This window comes from Staurois parvus, unplaced genomic scaffold (assembly GCF_062004578.1).
Source record: "Staurois parvus isolate SC_StPar_1 unplaced genomic scaffold, SC_StPar_1.0 ptg000287l, whole genome shotgun sequence".
NCBI classification, from domain to species: Eukaryota; Metazoa; Chordata; class Amphibia; order Anura; family Ranidae; genus Staurois; species Staurois parvus.
The window spans coordinates 24,858,840-24,882,229 of NW_028318083.1; the positions used below are offsets into that span (position 1 = coordinate 24,858,840).

Here is a 23,390-nt window from a genome sequence, read left to right on the forward strand (position 1 = left end):
TGGCCTGGTCAGGAAGGGGGGTAAATCCTCAGGAGTGAAAGTGGTTAATTCTTAATGGCAACCCCATGTATCGAAAAATGCAGCGCATTTTCAGGTGTGTGAAATTACATGATGCCAAAGCACATGCTGTGGCCTAACAGCAACAGCTCTTCAGTAACACAGTCTGCCTCTCAGGGGCAGAGACCCCAGAAGAGAGAGAGCTCTGAGCAGACCCTCCCAAACATTTATCTTCTACCCAGCCACAATCCCCCTGGGATTGGCTGGGGTCAGATAAATATTCATAACCTAAGTCCATAACACTCTCACTCTACTGGAAGCTTCTTCCAGAAGTAGGCAGGCAGGCGCAATCAACTATTAGACTTAGGGAGACCTGGACAGACCTAGAAAATAAAATGCTGCTCAGCTAAGGTACAGCAGAGCCAAAAACTAAAATGTAACCAGCCTATAGCAGGGTGCAACATCAGCATAAAATGGGGATTGGTAGCTTATAGAGTAGACTGAATTATTATATGTGAACTCTGCTAATGGAAGCAGTCTTCCTTACTCATCCTGTGAAAAGGATGAGAAACAATGTATTTCTCTAGATTTTGATTAGCACATTCTGTTTGTCCATGGCTTTGTGGATGATATGCTGAAAAAGGTACAATTCAATACTCAATATTTTGCAAAGCTCTCTATATAATGTAAAGTTTAATTGTAGCCCCAATCCAAAACAATACTTTGTACACATTCTATCTCTTTAATGAAAATGGCAGTAGCAGAGAGGGCCCCTTCCATGGGCAAGAAAGTGTCATCTTGAATAATCATTCCACTACTGCATACATAGTAGTGACATTTTCTGATGAAAACAGTTCAACACTAAAGTCCATAGATATCATTGTCCAAGTCTTTCTGGTACAGGAAGAGATTTTAACAGTCCCTATTTTTTGCTCTTCTCAGTGATTTGTAGACACATACTTTGTCATATTCTCTGAACTCCTGATCCAGATGTGGTCACCCAAAGGATTGATGAATCAAGTCTCTAGTAATACTTGTGCCCAAATGGCCAGCCAAAGGATGGTCATGGAGGGTCTTATGAACTGACACCTGATATAATTCTGGGACCAAAATGTTGTCCTAGAAAATGAACATTTCTTAGAGGCCTTTGACCAAGAGTGGTAAATTGTCAGCAGATGCCTGTTTGATTTGTGGCAAATCTGGATCAGCCAAAGTAACCAGCTGGTATAATAGGGCTGGCTTCAGAGGTATCTGTGAATTTTGGGACCTTTTCAAATAAAGTGTACAGCTTATCATTCTTTAATTTTGGGCAGGACGTTATATGGAAAGTGAAACGGTAGAAAAATGGAACCCATCGTGCTGGATTAATAGGTTTTGCAGCCTTCAAGTACTCAATTTTTGGGGATCTGTGAAGATGTGCATTATCATTGTATTTGTAGAACATCTGGCTGTGCACATCTTGGGGCACCAAGAATGTGCCTATATTATAGAGAACCAGGAAATGTTTTCAGGGCCAAAGCCCTTGCAGTCATTTGGGTACTACTGGCGTTTTCCAAGGTGTCTGCAAATGTCTTGTTTTGGAGGGCATAGTGCTGGAGATGGTTCCTGGGATCAAATTTAGTTAAAGATCTTCTGCATGGCATAGGGTATCTGAATCTTTCAGGAAAAGGTATTGGCAAAGGAAGATGTGGATGTTTGAAGAATGAGGAATGAAGAGTGAGCAAATTCAGGGCATGATGTCAACCCAATCATCACTGTAGGCAGACACTATGGCATGAACTTATTTTTCTAGGGATTGGTTGATCCTATCAGTTAGTCTCTTAGTATGCAGATGGTAGAAAAACTGTAAGATGATGTCGAAACACTTACACAGGCTTTCCCAGAAGCAGGAGTTAAACTTAACCCCACAGTCCAAGACAATCTAGGTTGGTGCTCTTTATCCAAACCTAAGAAAAACATTTTGGCTGAATTTTCACTTCAAGGTTCCAAAAATCCACATAAGGACAAAGGGAATGGTCCTTTTTCTGAACAAAGAAAAATCCTGCCACCTTGTCACCTGGTGAGGTTAAGGTTCTCTGGATGATCATCAGTGTACAGATGTGAAGACTGTACCACTGGTCCTGAGGGTGGGTAAATATGCTGTGACAACTTGGGGGCTATTTAACTCATTGGTAGTACTTTGTAGTGAGTTCAGTCCATGCCAGATATGGCTTTTAAGGGCTTATAAGTCCACATTTATTTAACACAACAGAAAAAAATTCACAGCAATCAGTATCCCTTGCAGGGATTTCCACCATCAATACGGAACTAACAATATTCAGGCTCTTGGCTCTCTTTAGCAGCCCTGCTGCTCAGGTCACGTGCCTTGGTCCTCTGGCTGCTCCCTTGAAACCACACACACGGACTCCTGGGGTGGGTGGAACCCAGGACCCTAGTTCTGAGAACCTATCAGTATGCCTGTTGTCCAAAATACCTGGCTCAAACTGCCTTTTTACACTGTCACAATGCCCAAAAGATTTGAGCATTTGAGCGCCAGGCAGAAGTATGATAGGACATTGATTAAGTATGTATGATGGTAGTGTGTCAGCATTCATTATTTTAAATACAGTACATATAGATGTTCAAGGTAAACAGTAGTGATGAATCTGACAGACTGACAGTCATAGCTCTCTGCTCAGAGCTGGGCGGAGAACTCAGCAATCAGTAGTGTTTGATAACTCAGTTCTCTGTGGATTGGATCCATGCTGCATCCACCTAGGTGAATCTAAATGTTGTTTTTTTTTTTTTTTAAACTATACTTCTCTTTTAAACGGGGATTAGAATAGCTTCCTCAACTGTCATTGTTCCCTTCAGATTAGTGGTCCTAACTCCCCCACATTCATAAAAAGAATAACTCACTAAGCTGAACATCCTTGAGGGCTGGTTCACACCATAGAAACGCAGTCCAGATGTATTTCTGCATGCGCGTTTTTGACGCGTTTTTGGCACGTTACAGTGCATTTGTGATGCATTCCGGTTTATTTTTTCCCCTTTCTTTTTTATTCAATTTAAATAATAAGGGCATGTGCATTCCAGTGTGTTTTTGGTGCGTTTTTGATGTGTGTTACTGGGTTCTAGTACAGTTCTGTGCAGGAAAAATGCAGCCTGTTTTTTTTTTCTGCAACCGGAACACACTGGAACTACAAACACTGATGTGAACTTTGACACTGACAACCATATAACCTACTTTCTGTGCGTTTTGGATGCAAAAAAAAAAAAAAAGCAACTGAAACACATGTAGTATGAACTGGCCCTGACAGCAAATACAGCAAAAGCTTGAGGGTGGTCAGATCATGCATACTGTACATGTCTTGCCTCATTCGGAACTAAAAAGTAACTATAGTAACAATGTTAGTGCCTTGGGTAACGGGATGGTGGCCAAATTTAGGGATTTAGGAAACTCCCAGAAAGAAAGGACGCTAAACAGACAGTAAGCATTGGTTTAATAAAACAAAACTATAAAAAGTATGTATGTTTAACTCAACAAATCACCTTTTATTGCTCTCAGCCTCCTCTAAATCTCCAAATTATTTATTTATTTTGCAGCTGCTGTGATCTGACTTTCTCCTACAAGGTGACTACGTTCATTCTCCATGGTCCCACTGTATGTAGGAACATAGCCATCCTCTTTTGCTCGCTTCTGAGATGGACAGTGGACTATAGGATTTGTATTGTGCATAGAGCAGTGCACATTACCACAACTAACATGCACTGCTTGACCCTGTACATGCTCTCCTATGTGTGTCTGCCTTGTGCTAAAGTTTTGCTCCTGCATTGTCCTGGATTGCTACTATGCTTCAGTCATTAAAGTGACACTAATGGATATCCATTTTCTCCAAAACTAATTCATACACATCCACAACTTAATGGCTTTGTAATCTAATTTTCACAAATTTTTTTTCTTACTGTGTTTTGTTCCTTCTTGTAACAGTCTCTCCGAGCACCCACACCTCTCCTTTTTCTATTCTCTCCACTTCCATATGTTTGGAACAAGTAGTGCATGTTAGTTGCACTCATGCACATTGTTCTATGCAGATACACATCTCATAGTCCATATTTCCTAGTCCATTTTGGAAGTGAGCAAGAGAAGGTGGCTATGTACCTACAGTGGAACCATGAGAACGAATATATTCACCCTCTAACAGGAAGTTCGATCACAGCAGCAAAAATGTGACATTCTTACTGTGTTTGACTCACTGGCAGTGAATATTTGGTGAATGTTAAATTCACTGCTTTATCGGTATGTCATATAATGCTTTTATAATATTTAAATGTGTATTTTGTAAATTAGAGATTATATTCAAGAAATTAAAGAAATATAAAAACGGAAACAAAATGTTTACAAGCTTTAACCAGTGCTCTGCTGAAGTCACAAGACTGCTCTAACTGCTGATGAGAAAAGGTATTAAGCAGTTTATATTTACTAAAATAATTGCATTTCCATGTTGTGTGTACTGTGGGAGACCAGATATAGTGAATGCAGGGTCCGGGGTTTAGTAACACTTTAAATGAATTGCCACAAGGCTAATTTTACAAAACACTAATGGTGCCCCTGCAAATTAATACAGAAATATATGGTGTAATTAGGTGAGGAACAATGCATCAGTTCCCTGGGGTATGTTAAAGGAACTCTGTCACTGAAAAAAAAAAATTAAACCAAAAAGATCCTGTAAATGTTGAATTTATACTTACGTGCTCGGACAGCAGTCTTTGGAATCTTCACATGTGACACTTCCACATATATGTTAAGTGCCTGCATGCCTAGTTGCGCTCTGTCTATGTCATTGCTGTATTATGCTTTGTAAATCAGCCTTGTGTTATTAAAGATACTTTAAATAATGAAGTCGCTTTAAACTAGTGTTCATTAGGCACCATTAACACTAGTGTTATTTCAGATGCGGCTTCAGTCGCCCAGAATTGCATGGCAATGGAAATTACATTGTTTTCAATGGTGCCCGTTCACATCAATGCAATGCTACTGCGATGTGACTTTGGGGAAGGTGCCTGTGCAACTTTTGTGTGAATCTGTGCCCCATAGACTTCAGTAGAGAAGAATCATAGGTTGTTAAGGAGCTGGCACCTGCTGGTGTCCTAACAACCATGAGTCATCCCTATTGTCAACGGCAGATTTCCTGCTGATAGCAAAGAACCAGCATTAAAAAACCAAACCAAACAAAAACGCCATGGGGTCCCCCTCATTCATCAAAAAAATGTCAAAAGTTAATAAAAACACAACAGTTTATGACAAGTCCTTTATTTAATAATAAAAAAAAAATGTTTCCTGATGTAGATGCATTGTCAAACATGCTGTCCAGCAATGTAGGTGCATTTCAATCACGATGAATGCCACCTGCACAAGTTGACACAACCACTCTACTGTCTCCCACTGCTAAGTAAACAAAGGGGCAAGGTCATCCAGTGATATCACTAGGTGACCCCGCCCCTTGTGACACCATTTGTCTACATTGCTGGACGACATGACTGATGATGGATATGCATTGGAGGACATATTGATAAAGGACTTTTAAAAAATTGTGTTGTTTTTATTTACTTTTGACATATTTTTGGTGAATGAAATACTCAATCATTCACATGTTGGGGACGATGTGGGGGCCCCCTTGTTAAACAAAGCTTCCAAATTGCGATAAGTCACCCTCCACACCCCCATAACCACTGGGCCAGAGTTGTGGGGAAGAGACCTTTGTCCTCATCAACACACTTAGTTAAGGCTCTGTTGAAAAAAAAGTAAGGACACAAGTTTAGAATGTACAAGCAGAAGAAGTTACCTAGGCAAGGGTTCTGGATATGTCACATCTAGTGCAGCAGCTTTGATTTCTCCCTCTTGTAAGGCTTCCACCAAAGCATCCTGATCAACGACTGGACCTATGTGCAAAGAACATGACCAGTGTAAATAGTTCTGCAATGTTCACAGAATAAAACTGATAAATGGTGTTAAAACCATCTCAAGCCAAAATTTGTTTCTAGTGAGAGCGTGAGAAAGGATCAAAACTCCAACCAGGTTTTTACTGTAATCCAAAGATCTGTTGGAGGTATTTACCCACACTTCCTGCCCTGTTGACAATGTCATGAGACAGGAAGCAAGGAAAAATCTGGAACATAACATTTTTATTTCTGTGTTGCTGTTGGAGAGCTCTCTTCACTTCATTATGTTTCTAAGATAGCCCTTCATAGCAGTAAAAAAAACCTGAGAGGTGTTCTAAAACAACAGGACATACAGTATAGTATAAGAGAATGTAAAGATTTTTTTTTCTAATAAAAAATGAACTGTAACAATTTATCGAAAATACTGTAATTATTAAAGCTAAAGTTTAGTGAAATAATAGTTTTGCTCCTATAGCTGCACATTACTTACCTGTAATGAAGTATGTCCCACGTCTGTCAGGCATCTGGATCCTGTAGAAATCTTCTGTGCAGTGATGAAAGGTCCTTATCCTGCTGCTGAACTTTCAACTCTGATTCTTCTGTGAGCTGCAGCAAAAAAATCTGATAGTGGCCATCCCCGCCTCTCTCTATTAAGAAAAATCTGTGCATTGATTACACTGCATCATAGCACCATTTCTGAATGGGGGACAGTGTGATGAATGACAAGATTCTCTCCCCCATTACTGATGGTAACTGCATCTCTCCCCGCCACTACAGCAACACACACTTTCCCACCTGATGCTTCTGCTGCACTGACGTGCAAGTCCCCACTCTGTTTGTATCCCCTGAGGATGTCCTTTGCATAGATGAAACGCGTACGGTGGGGTTAGCAGCCTATGATGCCATTAAACCTACTGGTGTACCACAGTGTGTTTTTTTTTTAGCTTTTGTTACTCTGAGATGCTTGTGAATATATTTGCACAAAATAAATTAGTGTTTTTAGCAATATTACTCTATAGTTATTTGTATTTTCCTCTGACTCTTACTGTGGAGAATTGTGCTTTCCAGACAGCCAGCAGAAGACCTCGTGGGCATGGACGTTGTTACCAAACTCTGGTGTGATTCACATTTTTGTGGTTGGGACAAAAACATGTGGAACTGTGGCACTTCATTTTCACACAAGCTTCTACACTGGCCCCCTAATGGAGCCCTGAATTATTCTTTTGGTAGAGGACTTTCATTTTCACACAAGATTGTTTATATTAGCCCCCTAGTGGAGCCCTGAATATTCCTTTAGGACTGGACTTTCATTTCTATTATTGTTTGATTTATACGGAATATGGTTTTATTTTTCCATTATATTAGTTTTATTAATTGATGTTGATATTATTTCCATTACTTTACTGTTTGTTTTCATTGTGATTTTTAAGGTCAGAAATTTTGTGCATTCTTTTTGTTTACTATTTTGTTTTCTCCTGTCCAGGACATAGGGTGCAGTATTACCCTCTAGCACTGAGCGTATAATTATTTGATGGATTATTTGTGTATGTAACGCCCAAATTCCTTTAAGGCTAAGTTCACACTGCTGTGATCCAACTTTCAGTGCGATTATGTAATGCTCCTTGGATGTGGTTTGCAAATTTCTGTGGAGCCAACACTGCTCTGGGATCGCACAATAGTAGTACAAGAACCTTTTTCAAAATCGCTTTGTGATAAGTCACATTGATGTGAACGAACACCATGTGACTTCCATTGTCATACGATTCTGGGTGACTCAAGTCACATCTGAAATTGCACTAGTGTGAACTAGGCCTTAAAGACATGAGATTAAGCAACACAGGAAAAATCATATAGGCATACAATAAAAGATATTAGGTTTATGTAGGTTCTAACACACAAGGAATAGAACTAAGCAACTTATACAAACCTCTGCTGACATTAATCAAAGTTCCTGAAGGCTTCATTAGTTTCAGTTCTCTTTTCCCAATCAGTTTTTCTGTCTGTGGAGTTAGGTTAACAACCAGCATTACATAATCTGACTGTTTGAGCAAATCTGCCAGATTTTCACAGTATGTGGCTCCAACTGACTTTTCTTCTTCCAGTCTGCAAGAAATATTCTCATGATTAAAATAATAAAATAAACTGTATTATGATATGTGAGGCTCTCTGCTTCAACAGTGGGGTGTTGTCCATCCTACTCTATGATCTTGCATGCATTACTAAAGCAAAGATCACCTTGGTGCTGGATGGATAGGGTATATTGGGAGGTCTACCAGACCACCATTCAATGAAAAAAATAAACATATTGCAAACATACATCACGTATGTATTGTGCATGAGCAGATTACTGTCAAGCAGTGCAACATTCCCTACTATCTTTCTTCCCTGTGTGTAAACCCAAACACTTAGGCTTTGTTCACAAGGGTAAATATTGGTTTGCAGCATTCAGAGATGGACAAATCTACTGATTATTGCTGGTGGCCACTGCTATTCCATTATGTGAATGCAGCCTTACATGCCATCCCTGTTCACTGCCACTGGCTCCAGGTCCATACCACTGCCTCCTCAAGTTCCTGTGCCCGTCACATGTACAGTGCAACACAGACAGTGCAGGATCCAGACACTGTCAATCAGGAGCTGGAGGGAGGAGTAGGGGAGTGGCTTGGCACCAGAGAGATCTGGTGGGCTGGCCACTCCATAACGTCAATCTTGTTGGTCTGGAACCAAGATGTTGCACGTTTACTGGTGTGTTTGGGGTCGTTGTCTTGTTGGAACACCCATTTCAAGGGCATTTCCTCTTCGGCATAAGGCAGCATGACCTCTTCAAGTATTCTGATGTATTCAAACTGATCCATGATCCCTGGTATGCGATAAATAGGCCCAACACTGTAGTATGAGAAACATCCCCATATCATGATGCTTGCGCAACCATGCTTCACTGTCTTCACAGTGTACTGTGGCTTGAATTCAGTGTTTGGGGGTCGTCTGACAAACTGTCTCTGGCCACTAGACCCAAAAAGAACAATCTTACTTTCATCAGTCCACAAAATGTTGCACCATTTCTCTTTATGCCAGTCAATGTGCTCTTTGGCAAATTGTAACCTCTTCAGCACGTCTTTTTTTTTCAACAGTGGGACTTTGCGGGGGCTTCTTACAGACAGCTTGACTTCACATAGGCGTCTTCTAATTGTAACAGTACTCACAGGTAACTTTAGACCTTCTTTGATCTTCCTGGAGCTGATTGTTGGCTGAGTCCTTGCCATTTTGGCTATTCTTCTATCCATTCGAATGGTAGTGTTTCCACTTTCTTCCACATCTTTCAGGTTTTGGTTGCCATTTTAAAGCATTTGCGATCATTTTAGCTGAGCAGCCTATCATTTTCTGCACTTCTTTATATGTTTTCACCTCTCCAATCAACTTTTTAATCAAGGTACGCTGTTCTTCTGAACAATGTCTGGAACGACCCATTTTCCTCAGAATTTCAGAGAGAAATGCACTGTAACCAGCATGTACAACATTTGCTGCCTTCCTTCCTTAAATAAGGGCAATAATTGCCATCTGTTTTTCAAAGAATGAATGACCTCACTAATAGAACTCTACACTGCTATTATTGTGAACATGCCCCTTTCAATTAGTGATTCAATTACACAGAATCAGCAGCATGCATGTCATGACTGTTGGGTCTGTTGGATTTCTATTACTCTACTACACCTGCTAGTAAATTATTTGCCATGTAGAAATATCATTTCTACCAAAAACAGTGATTGATCAGGTTAGTGATGTCTGACTGCTATTATTTTGAACACAACTGTATATAAGAGCCATTTTATTTGCCTTGCATTTTTGTCCATCCAGGGCTAAGATTTTCTCAGCTTTTCTACACAGCACATCTTTGCTTGCCAAGGATGGGACCTGTTCTTTCTCTGTTGCAGTTTTGCTTTCACTACAGATCCCCTTTATTCCACCCTGTTAATGGACAGTAAAAATTATCACACTGATAAGCAATTTTCTTTACTCTCCCCTCCCACCAGCATGCTCCCTGCACTGCAGCACACCTGGCTGGCTCCTTGAACTGCTTCTCTCTCCCCCTCTCTGAGCTCAACTGTACAAACTGAAGAATAGTCTGCAAGAAGCCAGTACCAAGTCAGGTGCAGGCACTACACTGCTTGCATTAAACAAAAAAACCTGAAAACTATTCATTACTGAGCTGTCTTTTTTGGGTCTTGGGTCTTTTATATCCACCTGGAGTTTCCTGCCTGATGCACCTACAACTCCTGTGTCATTTAGCAACAGTTATTCCTACAGATGTCTATGTAAATTTTCTGACACTCGGCATCGTGCACTCAGCTGGGGACAGTGGCATAGCGTGTGTTGTCAGCGCCTGGGGCAAGGCAAGTAGTTTGTGCCCCATAATCCTAATTTACAGCAGAGCGGCTAACCAATAACCCAGACGTAATGCTAGGGTTATAGGCTGGCTGGAAAGAAGGACAATAAAAACCTGTTGTAGGGGGAAACTCCTTATTATGCCAACCGCCCTCTCACAGACTTTCACAAATCCCCCCCACAGCTCTCACCTCTTCACAAATCTCCCCCCCCCCCACACACACACAGCTCTCACTTCTTCACAAATCTTCCCTACAGCTCTCATCTCTGCACAGATCCCCCCACAGCTCTCACCCCTTCACAATCCCCCCTCCACATGCACTCTTTAGAAATCCCCCCCCACATACACACACACTTTTCACAGCTCTTGCCTCTTCTTCACAAATACCCCCCCAACACTCTTCACAAGCCCCCCCCCCCCTACAGCTCTCGCCTCTGCACAACCCCCCTCCACAGCTCTCTCCTCTTCACAAATACCCCCTGCCCACAACTCTCACAAGACCCCACACACACACACTCTCTTCACAAATCCATCCCCCATCCCCACAGCTCTCTCCTCTTCATAAATACCCCTCCTCCCCACAACTTCATCTTCTTCACAAATACCCCCCTGCCCACAAATCCCCACCCTACCTCTCTCCTCTTCACAAATACTCCCCCGACCTCAACTCTCACCTCTTCACAAATCCCTTCCCCCCACAGCTCTCATCTTCACAAATACTCCCCCTCCCCACAGTTCTCTCCTCTTGACAAATTCCCCCCCAACAGCTCTCTCCTCTTCACAAATCCCCCCCACACACACACAGCACTCGTCTTCACAAATACCCCCGCCCACAACTCTCACCTCTTCACAAGTCTCCCCACACACTCTTTACAAGACCCCCCACAGCTCTCTCCTATTCCCAACCCCCTCCTCCCCACAGCGCTCTCCTCTTCACAAATACCCCCCCCCCCAGCTCTCTCCTCTTCACAAATACCCCCGCCCACAACTCTCACCTCTTCAGAAGCTTCCCCCCACACACTCTTCACAAGACCCCCCACAGCTCTCTCCTCTTCCCAACCCCCTCCTCCCCACAGCGCTCTCCTCTTCACAAATACCCCCCCACCCACAACTCTCACCTCTTCAAAAGTCCCCCACCCAAACACGCAATCTCTGCAAATCCCCTCCCACAGCTCTCTCCTCTTCACAAATACCCCCTTGCCCACAACTCTCACCTCTTCACAAATAACCCCCACACTCTCCACAATCCCCCCCCCCCACACCCTTCAAAAATCTACCCACACTCTTCACAGCTCTCTCCTCTTCACAAATCTCTCCCTCCCAAACACTCTTCACAATTCATGCACACACACACACACACTATTCCCAGCTCTCACCTCCTCTCAGATTCACTTTTCCCTCACACAGCTCATCTTTTAAAAAATCTACCCATCCGTCTCACAGCTCACCTTTTCACAAATCTCTTCATCCCCTCTGCACTACACCTTCAAACACCCCACAGCAGCCTTTCTACACAACCGCCCCCCTCCTTTCCCTCCACAGCTCTCTCTTACCTCTTACAGTCTTACATTGGTGCAGCAGGCAATGCTTCAGTAGATGCGTGCCATGTGCAGGCAGCTCTCCCAATTTAGAACAGCACAGAGCCAAGGGAAGGGTGTCAAAACAAGCAGGGAGGTTGGGAGGGGGGGAAAGTGACAGGAGTAGCCTCCCGCAGCGCCATGAACAAAAAAGAAAGCTGCTAGTTGCTGCTTCTGGATCGGGGGGCGGGCATCAACCAACATATGCCCTGCACCGCACATGCCCTGATTGGCTGCTGATTGAACATAGAAGCCGGTAGAGAAAGTGATTAGTGCAAAACGTCCTTCACCGCCTTCTGAGTTTTGTGACAAATTGGAGAGGACAGGGCTAGGAGGTGGCAGAATGGAGTTGCGACCCTCTACATTTTGCGCCCAGGGCGAGTGCACCAGCTGCCCCCCCAGGTATCAGTATCTCTGGATGATATCACAGATTATTAGAAACCATTTCTATTTTGATATTCCGTGTTGATTCAGTTAAATTGTACTTCTGTTGGGGTTAAAGGTTTCCTAGCATTGCCCTTGGTTAATTAATCGTAAGAGTGAATAAATGATTACCAAAATTTGTACTTGACCACAATGTCAAAGTGGAGAGAAGTCCAGGCAGATTGGAGTCTAAAACTGTAAGGAAAGTGAAGCTCTCACTATAAGTAACACAGACACTTGTGTTACCTGCTTAGTTAAGTGTCTTCTATACTAGATACCAACATTTATTTTATCCCACAGTGTACTTCGAAGTGTTAACAGCATGTATTTGTTCCCTTAGACATAAACACGGCTCTGATCAACTTAAAGAAAATGTAAACCCAACATTTCTTATTTTGGATATGTGCCTGCTTTACCATGCACTGAGGGCCGGTGCTTCCACTAGACTAGGGGTAAGCAACCTTAGACACTCAAAAAAGCAATTTGGACCCGTTTCTCACAAAAAAAAACACAGGAAGCCCCAAAACCCTTATGACATCTAAAATGAAGATAACACTACATATCGTTTTTTACCTTTCTATTTTTTTACCCTTCTTCCTGTGGCCCAGCAAAGTTCACATATCGGCAGAACAGCGCTATTTGTTCAATATCACCTTTGTCTCTGGATTCATCACAGGCAATTGAGTATGCCACAGCTGAACTGATGCCTTTAATTTGCTGTCTGGTGATGTTTTCTGCCATTTTTATGGTTCCGTCTTTGCAGAGGCCATAGAGGGATTACTTTGACGCAGTTGGCCAGCTTAAGCATGTATTGCAGTATGTGTGAACTAAATATCCCTATTTATTGCATAGTCTGCTTGAAAGGGTATATACCAGTGTGCAGAGGGTCTTCAGAATCTCTAGTGTTAATATGTGGTTACACCCCTTTAGCACCTGATGGATAAATGCATGCACTAGCTGTTGGGATTTGAGCACAGGGATCTCTTGTTTGTTGTATACATAAACAGTGATTGCAATTGATAACATGCAGTAAATGTTTGGCTGATAAATTAGTATATAATTCAGTTGATTCTTAAATTGAAATTTGTCAAAACAGGTCATGCTTGCAGGGGCACCCCTAAATAGGGTTGCCATCTCATCTCTTTAAAACCAAACACATATTTATTACACAGGTTCTGAGGCTAATTTATTGCAGATAAGGTACTGAGTTTAATTACCACCTTAGTCAGCCATAAATTAATATAATTAGTGTAATTATTATGTGTTCAGTTTTAAAAAGGGATGAGGTGGCAACCCTACCCCCAAATTTTGTCCAAATTCAGCAAGAATCAACCAAATTTCTAGCCATCTATGGCCAGTTTTGTCAACACACATTCACCTCAGTTCTATGTAGCATTTGCTCCTATTGGTTTAGGATGGCAAAACACAATGACATGTCTCTCCCCCAATATAGGATGAAGAGTCTGCTGCTCAGTGCTCTGCGGCACTGGCACCCACTACTGTTTCTCATGCAACAGACAGAAACAGCTCACAGTTGATACTTCTCTCTTCCTAATGACAAGAGTGAGGGATTGTGCCATTTGCGCTGAGATTTTCCAACAAGATGAAAATCTATATGTGTGAAAACATTTTTAACGCTAGAAGATACCCACTGGGTGGGGGGCAGGATGAGTCATGTTTGTCACCGTAAAGCTGGCCATACACGGATCAAAATTCAGCCAGTTCACCAGGAACCGGAAATTCTGATCCATGTACGGCCATTCCTGTTTGAGAGGAGTTGATCTAATGACCAATTCCTCTGAAGGGGACTGTCGGATTATTTATTTCAGGTACTTATATAGCGCTGTCAATTTACGCAATGATATATATATATATATTTTTTTTAGTACATTCACATCAGTCTTTAACCCTCAAGGGGCATACAATCTAAGGTCCCTAAGTCACATTCATACATACACATACTAGGGCTAATTTAGACAGGATCCAATTCACCTGCCAGTATGTCTTTGGAGTGTGGGAGGAAACCAGAGTACCCGCAGGAAACCCACGCAGGCACAGGGAGAACATGCAAACTCCAGGCAGGTGGTGGTATGGTTGGAATTCGAACCAATGACCCTAGTACTGCCAGACAGAAGTGCTAACCATTTAGCCACTGTGCTGCCCAGGATTATACTTTCGCTCAATCAGTGGTTGCAGCCAGTCAGCTGCAGCGCTGAACAGTGTATTCTGGCAGCTGAGGATACCTTGCAAGAATACAATAACGCAGAAGTGAATTCCCCCACCCATCTCAAATGTGGGGATGAGGGAATCGGCAAGCTGGCCAATCAAAAAAGATCTTTAATGTAAAATAAAGCACTAAATGAGTTTTAAAATCATTTTAATCAACCACAGAAGCTGTGTAATTATCACATATATTTGTTCAAATGTTTAAAGGGATAGGGTGGCAACCTGCATGTGATTTTCTTTCATGAGGCTTTCAGTAAGGCCTGTTTTCCACAGGCTTCAGCTTGTACAAGAGCAGTGTGAACAGCAAACTTTTCTGAAACTTTCACCAAGCTTTGAGCAGCTTTCTGTAAGTCTTTAAAGTGCCCTTCCACTCCTGCTAGGAAATACAGTATTATGCACAAATCTTAATGGCAGTCCTGATTGTCACTTTAAACAAGTTGCTAGCAGGCTTTCAACTAGCTTCCAGAAGTGCTGAGGCCTGTTAGCAGCTTATTTAAAGTGGCAATCAGTACTCCTATTATGATCTGTTGACAAACTGGAGCTCAATAGTACTTTAAAAGCTTCGAAAAAGCTTTCTGAAAGCTTTGCAAATGCTTTGTAAAAGTTCACTGTCAACACTGCTCTTATACAGGCTGAAGTCTGTGTGAAACAGGCATAGAATGCATAAAAGTAAGAAACCTTCAGCCTTTAGAATCACTTTACATATGATAAAGAATATGTGGCGAAACAAGCAGATGCAACTAAATCAATAAATTCCTAATTATAAAATCACCAATAAAGAGCCTTAGAAAAGTATTAAAACCTTCCCACCTTTGACTTCTGTTGTGATACAAAATCTTCATTTCGAATGCCTTTGCTCTTTGTGCAATTTTATATCCAATCTTTCCCATTCCAACAATGCCGAGAGTGTTCCCTGTTATATCCCCTCTAGATACCCAGTTAACTTGGAAATGATCAGTGTCTGGAGATATTGCAATCTTGTGACCTGTTCAAAGGAAAGTAATGTTTTTAAATTACTGTAATGTATTGTGTGTCTTACTGAATAAGTCATATATATATATATATATATATATATATATATATATATATATATATATATATATATATATAATAGTTTTTACAGTTTCTAACTGGACAGGTTTTAAAAGGAAGACCTAAGAGGTAATTGAAGCTAAAGTTTATTCTGTTCCCTGATGCAAGCAGTGGGCTGGAACTTGGATGGAGTTATGCAAAAATCAAAATGCCTTGATGGGTGGATGTTTGTCTGGAAGAATGGGCGTTCCTAGATGGACTGTATTGCTTGTAGCCTGCCCTATGCAATGGTCACATGTGATGCTGAGCTTCCATCATTGAAATTCTATGAATAAAAAATGACAGGTGAGGACCATAAGGATGAGGAGGAAAGACTAGGTCAGGGGTGTCAAACTCCATTTCATTGCGGGCCGCATTATGGTTGCCATCAAAGGGCCGGATGTATCTGTAAGACTAGATGTCCAGAGTACCCCCTTCCCCCATTACATCCGATGTCAAGAATCCCACACCCTCTCTGACATCACCGTGTACCCCCGTGCAGGGTCTGGAGGAGGACCAGAAGAGGAGTGCAGTCGGTTACCAGAGTCTACTGAATGCTGAGACCAGGGGAGGCAAAGATGAGAGGTGCAGGATTTGGCAGAGGAGTTCTATTCTCTCTGCTGTCGACTGCTGAGACAAGGTGGGGGTGGAGACAAAGGAGTACCTGCAGGAGAGGTGCAAGGACCAAATGAAATGGCCTGGAGGGCCAGAATCAGCCCGCGGACCTTGTGTTTGACACCTGTGGACTAGGTGATGCTGGATGTCCTACAGCCACGAAATGAGGCGGGCTCTATCTGACATGCTGCAGCTTCTAATGAACAGTGTGAGAAGCTCGCATTGTGCAATGAAATCACAGTAAACAATTTCAGTACATGAAGGAGCCTGTACAACTGTGCAAGACTGAGGGTTCAGCTTTAACTATTTCAAAAAGTATCCCTAAGGTAAATATTACAAAAAATATCATGGGAAATGTATTGTTAAACATTTATTTATTATGGCTCCCCTTTTGTTTCCCTATACATCATAAAACCATTAATGTTTTAACCTTACATTAACCTCCCTAACGGTATTCCCGAGTGTAGCTCGGGGTAAAATGTCTGTACCAAAAGCGGTAACCCCGAGCTACACTCGGGCTTACCATGCGGCGCTGCATAGGGAGTCCCTGCAGCACTTACCTTGTCCTTCGCTCCCGCGATGTGTCCCCTGCAGCGTCCCTGGCCATCTCCTCCGGCTGATGGCGGCATCCGGCTCCTGTGTTCCGGTCCCTGTGACGTCGGGACGTACGGGCGCCGCCGGCGGGAAATTTGAAAATTTAAAAAAAATGTCATTTTTTTCAAAACGATTTCACATAGTAAAACATTGCTGTTTCAACCCATTTCACATACATTTTGTCCCGAGTGCTTTGTCCTGTACCCTGTCTGCATTTTGATTGTTCTTTCTGCCTGGAAACTTAGAAATGTCCATGGCGTCCAAAAAGAGTCCCTTTAGGTCAAAAACAGGTTTAGATCAGCTAGAGAACAGTGATAGTAAATCAGAACCACTTGCAGAATTGAGTGATAATGATTCGTGGAGAAATTCGTCATCAGACACTGAAAACAATTTTGCGACTTTGCTCAGTGATGTGCGAACTTGGCGTTATATTTCAAATTTCAGTGTTTTTGGTTTGATTATATTATTGAATTAAATGTATTATTATATTATTATTTTTATGCTTATTTATTAAATTATAATTTATGATTTTGTGTTTCAAATTTTATCATACCCGGGATGTTTAATAGACTCTTGTTCGGACAGATTTCAGTGAGTTATTCCTAAATATTACAGCCTACAATAAAAAAACTACATATTTCCATGCAAAATAATGGTACCGCTTTTAGCACCAAAAATCTGAAATAATCATACCGCTAGGAGGTTAAATGACAGAGTATTATAATTAAAAACATTGTCATCATTCTCACAATGATCATCTTGGGTGGTGGGAAGACATCAAATTAACATAAGTAACATAATAAAAGATAATAAAAGCCTTGACTGACATTACCTTCCAGAAAACTCCTGGCAGACACAAGCAGCAGTGTCATGGCCAAGTCAGCTGTAGAATTGGTCACAGCGTTAGGCGTGTTGGCGACTTTAACCCCATAGTTGGATATCATCTTTAGGTTTAAATGATCCACCCCTGCTCCCGCACTGGCAATCACTTTCAATCGAGGAAGGCATTTCAGAAGTTCTGTATCAACATCAGGCTTGTTTGCCCAATTAAAGATGCACACTATCTTATCCGCTACCTGTTCTTTCTTCTCCTTTAACTCTTTCATAGTGATCAAAGTAAATCGCTCCTCCAAGTAGTCCACATGCTCCTCCATAACTCCAAAGGATCCTCCTATCTCTTGCACCAGTACCCAAGGCAAGTCCTTACCTGTCTCCATATTGTAACTGAAACAAATAGATGAACAAGGTAGAAATGACTAAATATATCAAATTTATCTACAGTGAACTATGAAGAAATTTTGCTATTATAAAGGTGGAACTTCAGTGGCTGGCATCATCAAGGGCCACATAACAGAATCTAAAAAATATGGACTTTGTAGGCTTCACACAGATTACAATAAGGGTATAAAACATACAATTTTATGAAAGAAAGAAAGAAAGAGAGAGAAAGAAAGAGAGAGAAAGGGAGAGAGAGAAAGGGAGAGAGAGAAAGGGAGAGAGAGAAAGGGAGAGAGAGAAAGGGAGAGAGAGAAAGGGAGAGAGAGAAAGGGAGAGAGAGAAAGGGAGAGAGAGAAAGGGAGAGAGAGAAAGGGAGAGAGAGAAAGGGAGAGAGAGAAAGGGAGAGAGAGAAAGGGAGAGAGAGAAAGGGAGAGAGAGAAAGGGAGAGAGAGAAAGGGAGAGAGAGAGAGAGAAAAAGAGAAAGAAAACAGACTATGACTGCACAGAATCATGGAAGGAGGAACATCTCCTTATGTAATATGTAGTCAATACTTTTGTGACACTACCCTCGTGAGGGACGCTGTGTTTCTAGGTCCCCCCTAAGTTCTGCACAGCCAAGCAACATGCATTTTCCACACTTGCTTCCACAGTCAGTGAACAGTCCATGAGGTTGGTTTTTGTCATTTTATTAGGGAAAATTAACTTGAATAGGGGAATGGGGATTAGGGGATGCCCAACTTGACTGAATCAATGCATGGGGACAGATCCTGGGCTGTTCTTTTTCTTGAAAACCATCAGTCTTTGCAGACCAGTAGCAACAGCTCCTTATGGGCAAGGGACCTACGCTGATTTTCAAAGCCCCTCTAAAAATCAGTTTAACCTGCAAACTACATGCAGAGATGTCTCCTCTCCCCTGTAGAACTGCTCTCAGCTCCACAGCCTGCAGACACTACCAGCCCTCCTGGCTGCTCCAAGGATCTCACAGAACAAGGATAAAGGATTAAGCACAGCGCTGTCTTTGAAAGTTTGCTACATGTGGTAGTCTCTCCTCTAGTGAATATCTGGGTGTGCTGATGTACTCAATCTGTCCTCCTTGCTCCCACTGCTCCTAGGCCCTGTTCATACTGCTGAATGGACCCTCCTGAGCCAGCCCAAGTCCAGCCTGAAGGCAAGCCCCCCCAGACTCCTCCCAGGCCACCGACAGTCTCCTCGGCACTCCATCTTCCACCCGACTCCCCAGCCAGCCTGACTATCCCATATTTATGGGCTGGTCCACCACTCTACCAAGGCCTCCCAACCTGGGTTTGGTTAGGCTCCCATAAACATGCAGATTAGGTCTCCAGCTACTCCGCCCACTGGCTTTTGGAAGGTTCTATGGTCCTCCAGAGTCAGGTGGAGTCTGATAGAATCCCTACCTGTTAAACCATCCAGCTTGACCTGCAGTAATCCGACCTTAATCACAGATTCACACAGTTACCATGAGTCATACACAATAAATTTACCTACACTATATATAAACAAAAACACCTGCTCTCTATTGACTCTCCCTGTACAAAATAGCTGCTGTAATGAACACAATTATGTATAAAACCAAATATAACCCACAATATACAGCTCTTACATCAATATAAAGTGCAAAAAATATATAATGCAAACAACAAAAACGTGTAATTTCTATTATATAAACTTGTGACTTCTTAAATATGTAAAGTACTTCGTACATATCCGACAAATTAGTCTATTATCCATAAAGTGCAACAATTCTTCCACAACAAAGTGCAATACTATATGACTTGTGCTCTGTGAAATAAAGTGCTTCATGTAATTCCACCACTTCCAATTTCTGCTCCTTGTGCTCCACTCCACCTCCATGTACCACCACCACTAATGAGAACTCACTAGACAGCCATGATCTTCTCAATTAAGATTTGGTCTATATGCGTTGAACACCTCCTGATGACATCAGCATGACAAAACGTACGTTTAGGTTAATTGGCCCAAATGGTCATTCCGGCATTGTAGCCATCACAGTAGTCACATGATCGCCCTCATCCCTGGTGCCATTTTAATAGAGCACATCTGAGCCCCATTGCAGGCTGAAGCTGCATGCAAGAGTGGCTCCATGGGACCCTGCAACGAAATGGGGCCACCCTCAAGATGGAAATGGAGAAGGCACAAACTTCAAAGCGAAAATGCAAACAAATGACAAGCTGCAGACAGAAAGCACACATGGGAATTCCTGTAGTATTCTGATATATATCCCATTTCACAGCAAGGGTTTAATAGCTGTCATTGCATTTTTCCAAAAGCCTCAAGTACATGTGGTGGTACAGCAGTAACAATTAATGTAATACTCTTCTATAAAAATGCTTTAACACAGCATTTCACATTGATATACTGTAAAGTAACTAACGAAATCTGTTATGAAGCAGCTAAGAGCCAGTAGAGATATGCAGCTAACATACAGAGAGGCGGGTATCTGCTGCGCAGAATTTCTCTTTTTTTTAGTAAAAAAAATAAAATAAACTTCCCCAAATGTTTATCAGAAAATACTGTACCTGCCTGGCTGGGAGCGGAGGATTAATGTGCTGTGACTGTCTCCAATTGTACCAGATCAGCACATTCCATTGATCCCTGGCATAACATAACACTGGGCTGGTGCCTGGCTGACTCTGCCCATCACACATCTACACTGTACACACAGCTCTCAGTGCCTTCCTTCTCCTTGGACTGCTGTATTTAGTATACAGGGGTTGGACAAAAATATGATAACACTACATAATTTACAGGTGAGAAAGTAATGTAAGATCCTTTTGCTTCCGCTGTGTGATGAGACACCTAGCTAACAGGTGGGAAGCCTCACTTTTGTCATTCACTGAGTGTGGTGCCAGTAATACAGTCATGTCAGAGCTTACTGAGCTTCAGAGGGCAAATTGTTGGTGCCCACTTAGCTGGTGCCTCTGTGTTGCGAGTTACAGAATCAAAGGTTACGATGGCATTTACAGTTTCTGGGAAACCGTTGTCTGATAAGTATAAGCATGGTTGACATGGTCAACTGACCAAAGGAGACAAAAAGGACATTGCGCAGGATTGTGACCCAGAATAAGAAAACAACTGCTGCAAAAGTGACTGCAGAGCTCAATCTCAGTCTTCCAAAGCCCATATCCACAAGAACTGTGCAGAGGGAACTCCATCAGCAAAACATTCACCAGTGAGTTATAATTGCCAAACCATGAGAAACCGATATTAATGCTCAGAAGAGGGGAAAGTAGTGCAACACCCATAAATTGTGGACGATCGATCAATGGAAGAGTGTAATATTGCCCAATGAATTGAGCTTCCAACTGTTCCCAACCAATGGATGTGTTTACGTGTGGCAAACATCACCCCAGGATTACGACCAGGACTGCGGTAAAGCATGGTGGTGGCACAATCAGGTTTGGGCAGCCATTTCTTAGTATTCTGCAGGCCCCCATCATCACCTTGAAAGGCAGTCACTTCCAGCGAAGTACAAAGTTTGGCCAACCATGTGCACCCCATGGTACAGACAATTTCCCAAAGACAGCACCATTTACCAAGACGATAATGCTTCCATTCACACAGCTGGTGTCAAAACTGTGGTTTGATGAGCATGCGGACCATGTACCGAAACCTTTCCTGGCTGCCGCAGTCACCAGACCTCCATACCATAAGGCCACTATGGTCAATTTTGGAGAACAATGTTTGAGCTCATTTTCTGCCTCTGCGAAGAACTGGAACGATTTTTGCATGAAGAGTGGTATCAGATTCCATTATCCACCATCCAAGACTTATGTTTGTCAATTCCCAGGAGAATTCAGGTCGTCTTGGATACCAAAGGTGGTCCAACACCATATTAGTTAAAGATTTTGTTCTTTTGCCTGGTGTTTCCATCATTTTGTCTAACCCCTGTAAAACACAAAGTGGACCCCTCCAACCTGGCACAAAAGTGGCACCACCACCCAGAAGGGAATGTATGTAACATAGCTTGTCCCCTCCTCCTAGGTGTCACCAACACTGCATTAGCGATGACAAGCTCTATAAGGGAATCTATTACCAGCTGTGTAGATGAAGGTCTCGTCTCTGCTGGATGGTTTATGTAACAGGGCAATGTTCAGGCCAGGCTGCACCGAGCATGCGCACAGCTAGCCTTGCCCACAGTTCTAGCTGTGCCCATTGTGTGCAGTCTCTGTTCATGACATAGAACGGCGCTGGCATCGGATATACACACATACATACATAGCTACACGTTCTATCCTCCTGTACATTGGAGACTAGACAGTGGGAATCTTTGCTTCCGTCTCCACGCCTCTGACTTCGAAAATGCAAGTTGCTGTCTTTATTTCAACAGTCCGAAGACACTGACCTACTGTACAGCGAGTATACAGGAAGTGAAGGCAGAACCGCCTACTCTGCATACTGGTACAATGTTAGTGCCTTGGAAAATATGAAACACAACAGCCGGGTAATCGGCCTGGGCTGCCCGCGCTCCATACTTTCCCAGAGCGGCTCCTATTCAAATCCGCCGTACTCCTCCCACAGTACATTGGTGCCCTGTTACTGGTCGTACAGGACGGCGTCACTCCATAGGATGCTGTACACATCCCAGAATACATTAGAGCTCTGCTATTGGTTATACAGGATAACGTCACTCCGTAATCTACTGTACTAAAGTACTATCGGAATAAATTAAAGTTCTGCTATTGGTTGTACATGATAGCGGCACTCCATAGGCTGCTGTATTCCTCTCAGACTACATTGGAGGCTTGCTATTGGTTATACAGGATAACGTCACTCTCTAGTCTACTACTATCGGAATAAATTAGAGCTCTGCTATTGGTTGTACAGGATAGCGGCACTCCATAGGCTGCTGTAATCCTCTCAGACTACATTAGAGGCCTGCTATTGGTTGTACAGGATAACGTCACTCCATAGAATACTATACTCCTCTCAGAATACATTAGAGCCCTGCTATTAGTTCTGTAGGATAACGTCACTCCATAGTCTACCGTACTCCTCTAAGAATACATTGGAGCCCTGCTATTGGTTGTACAGGATAGCGGCACTACAGAGGCTACTGTAATCCTCTCAAAATACATTAGCGCCCTGCTATTAGTTGTACAGAATAACATCACTCCATAGGCTGCTTCTACTCTATTGGTTGTAGAGTATAACTGGACTCCATAGATTACCAAACGCCGCCCCATAATCCACTAGCACATTGCCATTGTTTGTACGGGTCAACGTCACGCTTTAGCTAACGTAAGAAATAGGCCGGAACTTCCGCGGAATGGAAGCTGTAGACACCATCTTTGATTTGGGCAGTTTTGGCGAAGGAATACTGG

The 23,390-nt window shown here is 42.5% G+C and overlaps 1 protein-coding gene across 5 annotated transcripts in view; it reads right to left on the reverse strand.

Moving 5' to 3' along the window:
• LOC149458451 (uncharacterized) overlaps positions 1-22,443 on the reverse strand; it is a 46,237-nt gene extending 23,794 nt beyond the window's left edge. Inside the window, exons 1-5 of one of the 5 annotated variants that reach the window (XM_089682330.1) lie at positions 22,285-22,440; positions 17,642-18,033; positions 15,340-15,514; positions 7,847-8,022; positions 5,823-5,919 (exon numbers count right to left, since the gene is read on the reverse strand). In XM_089682330.1, coding sequence (XP_089538456.1) covers positions 5,823-5,919; positions 7,847-8,022; positions 15,340-15,514; positions 17,642-18,033; positions 22,285-22,313 — 869 coding nt within the window. In that variant the 5' untranslated portion in view covers positions 22,314-22,440. Of the gene's footprint in view, positions 1-5,822; positions 5,920-7,846; positions 8,023-15,339; positions 15,515-17,641; positions 18,034-20,585; positions 20,927-22,102; positions 22,214-22,284 lie in introns of those variants that run through there. The other 4 variants (XM_089682327.1, XM_089682326.1, XM_089682328.1 and 1 more) reach the window with 4 other exon arrangements.
• Between the last annotated feature and the right edge of the window lie 947 nt (positions 22,444-23,390).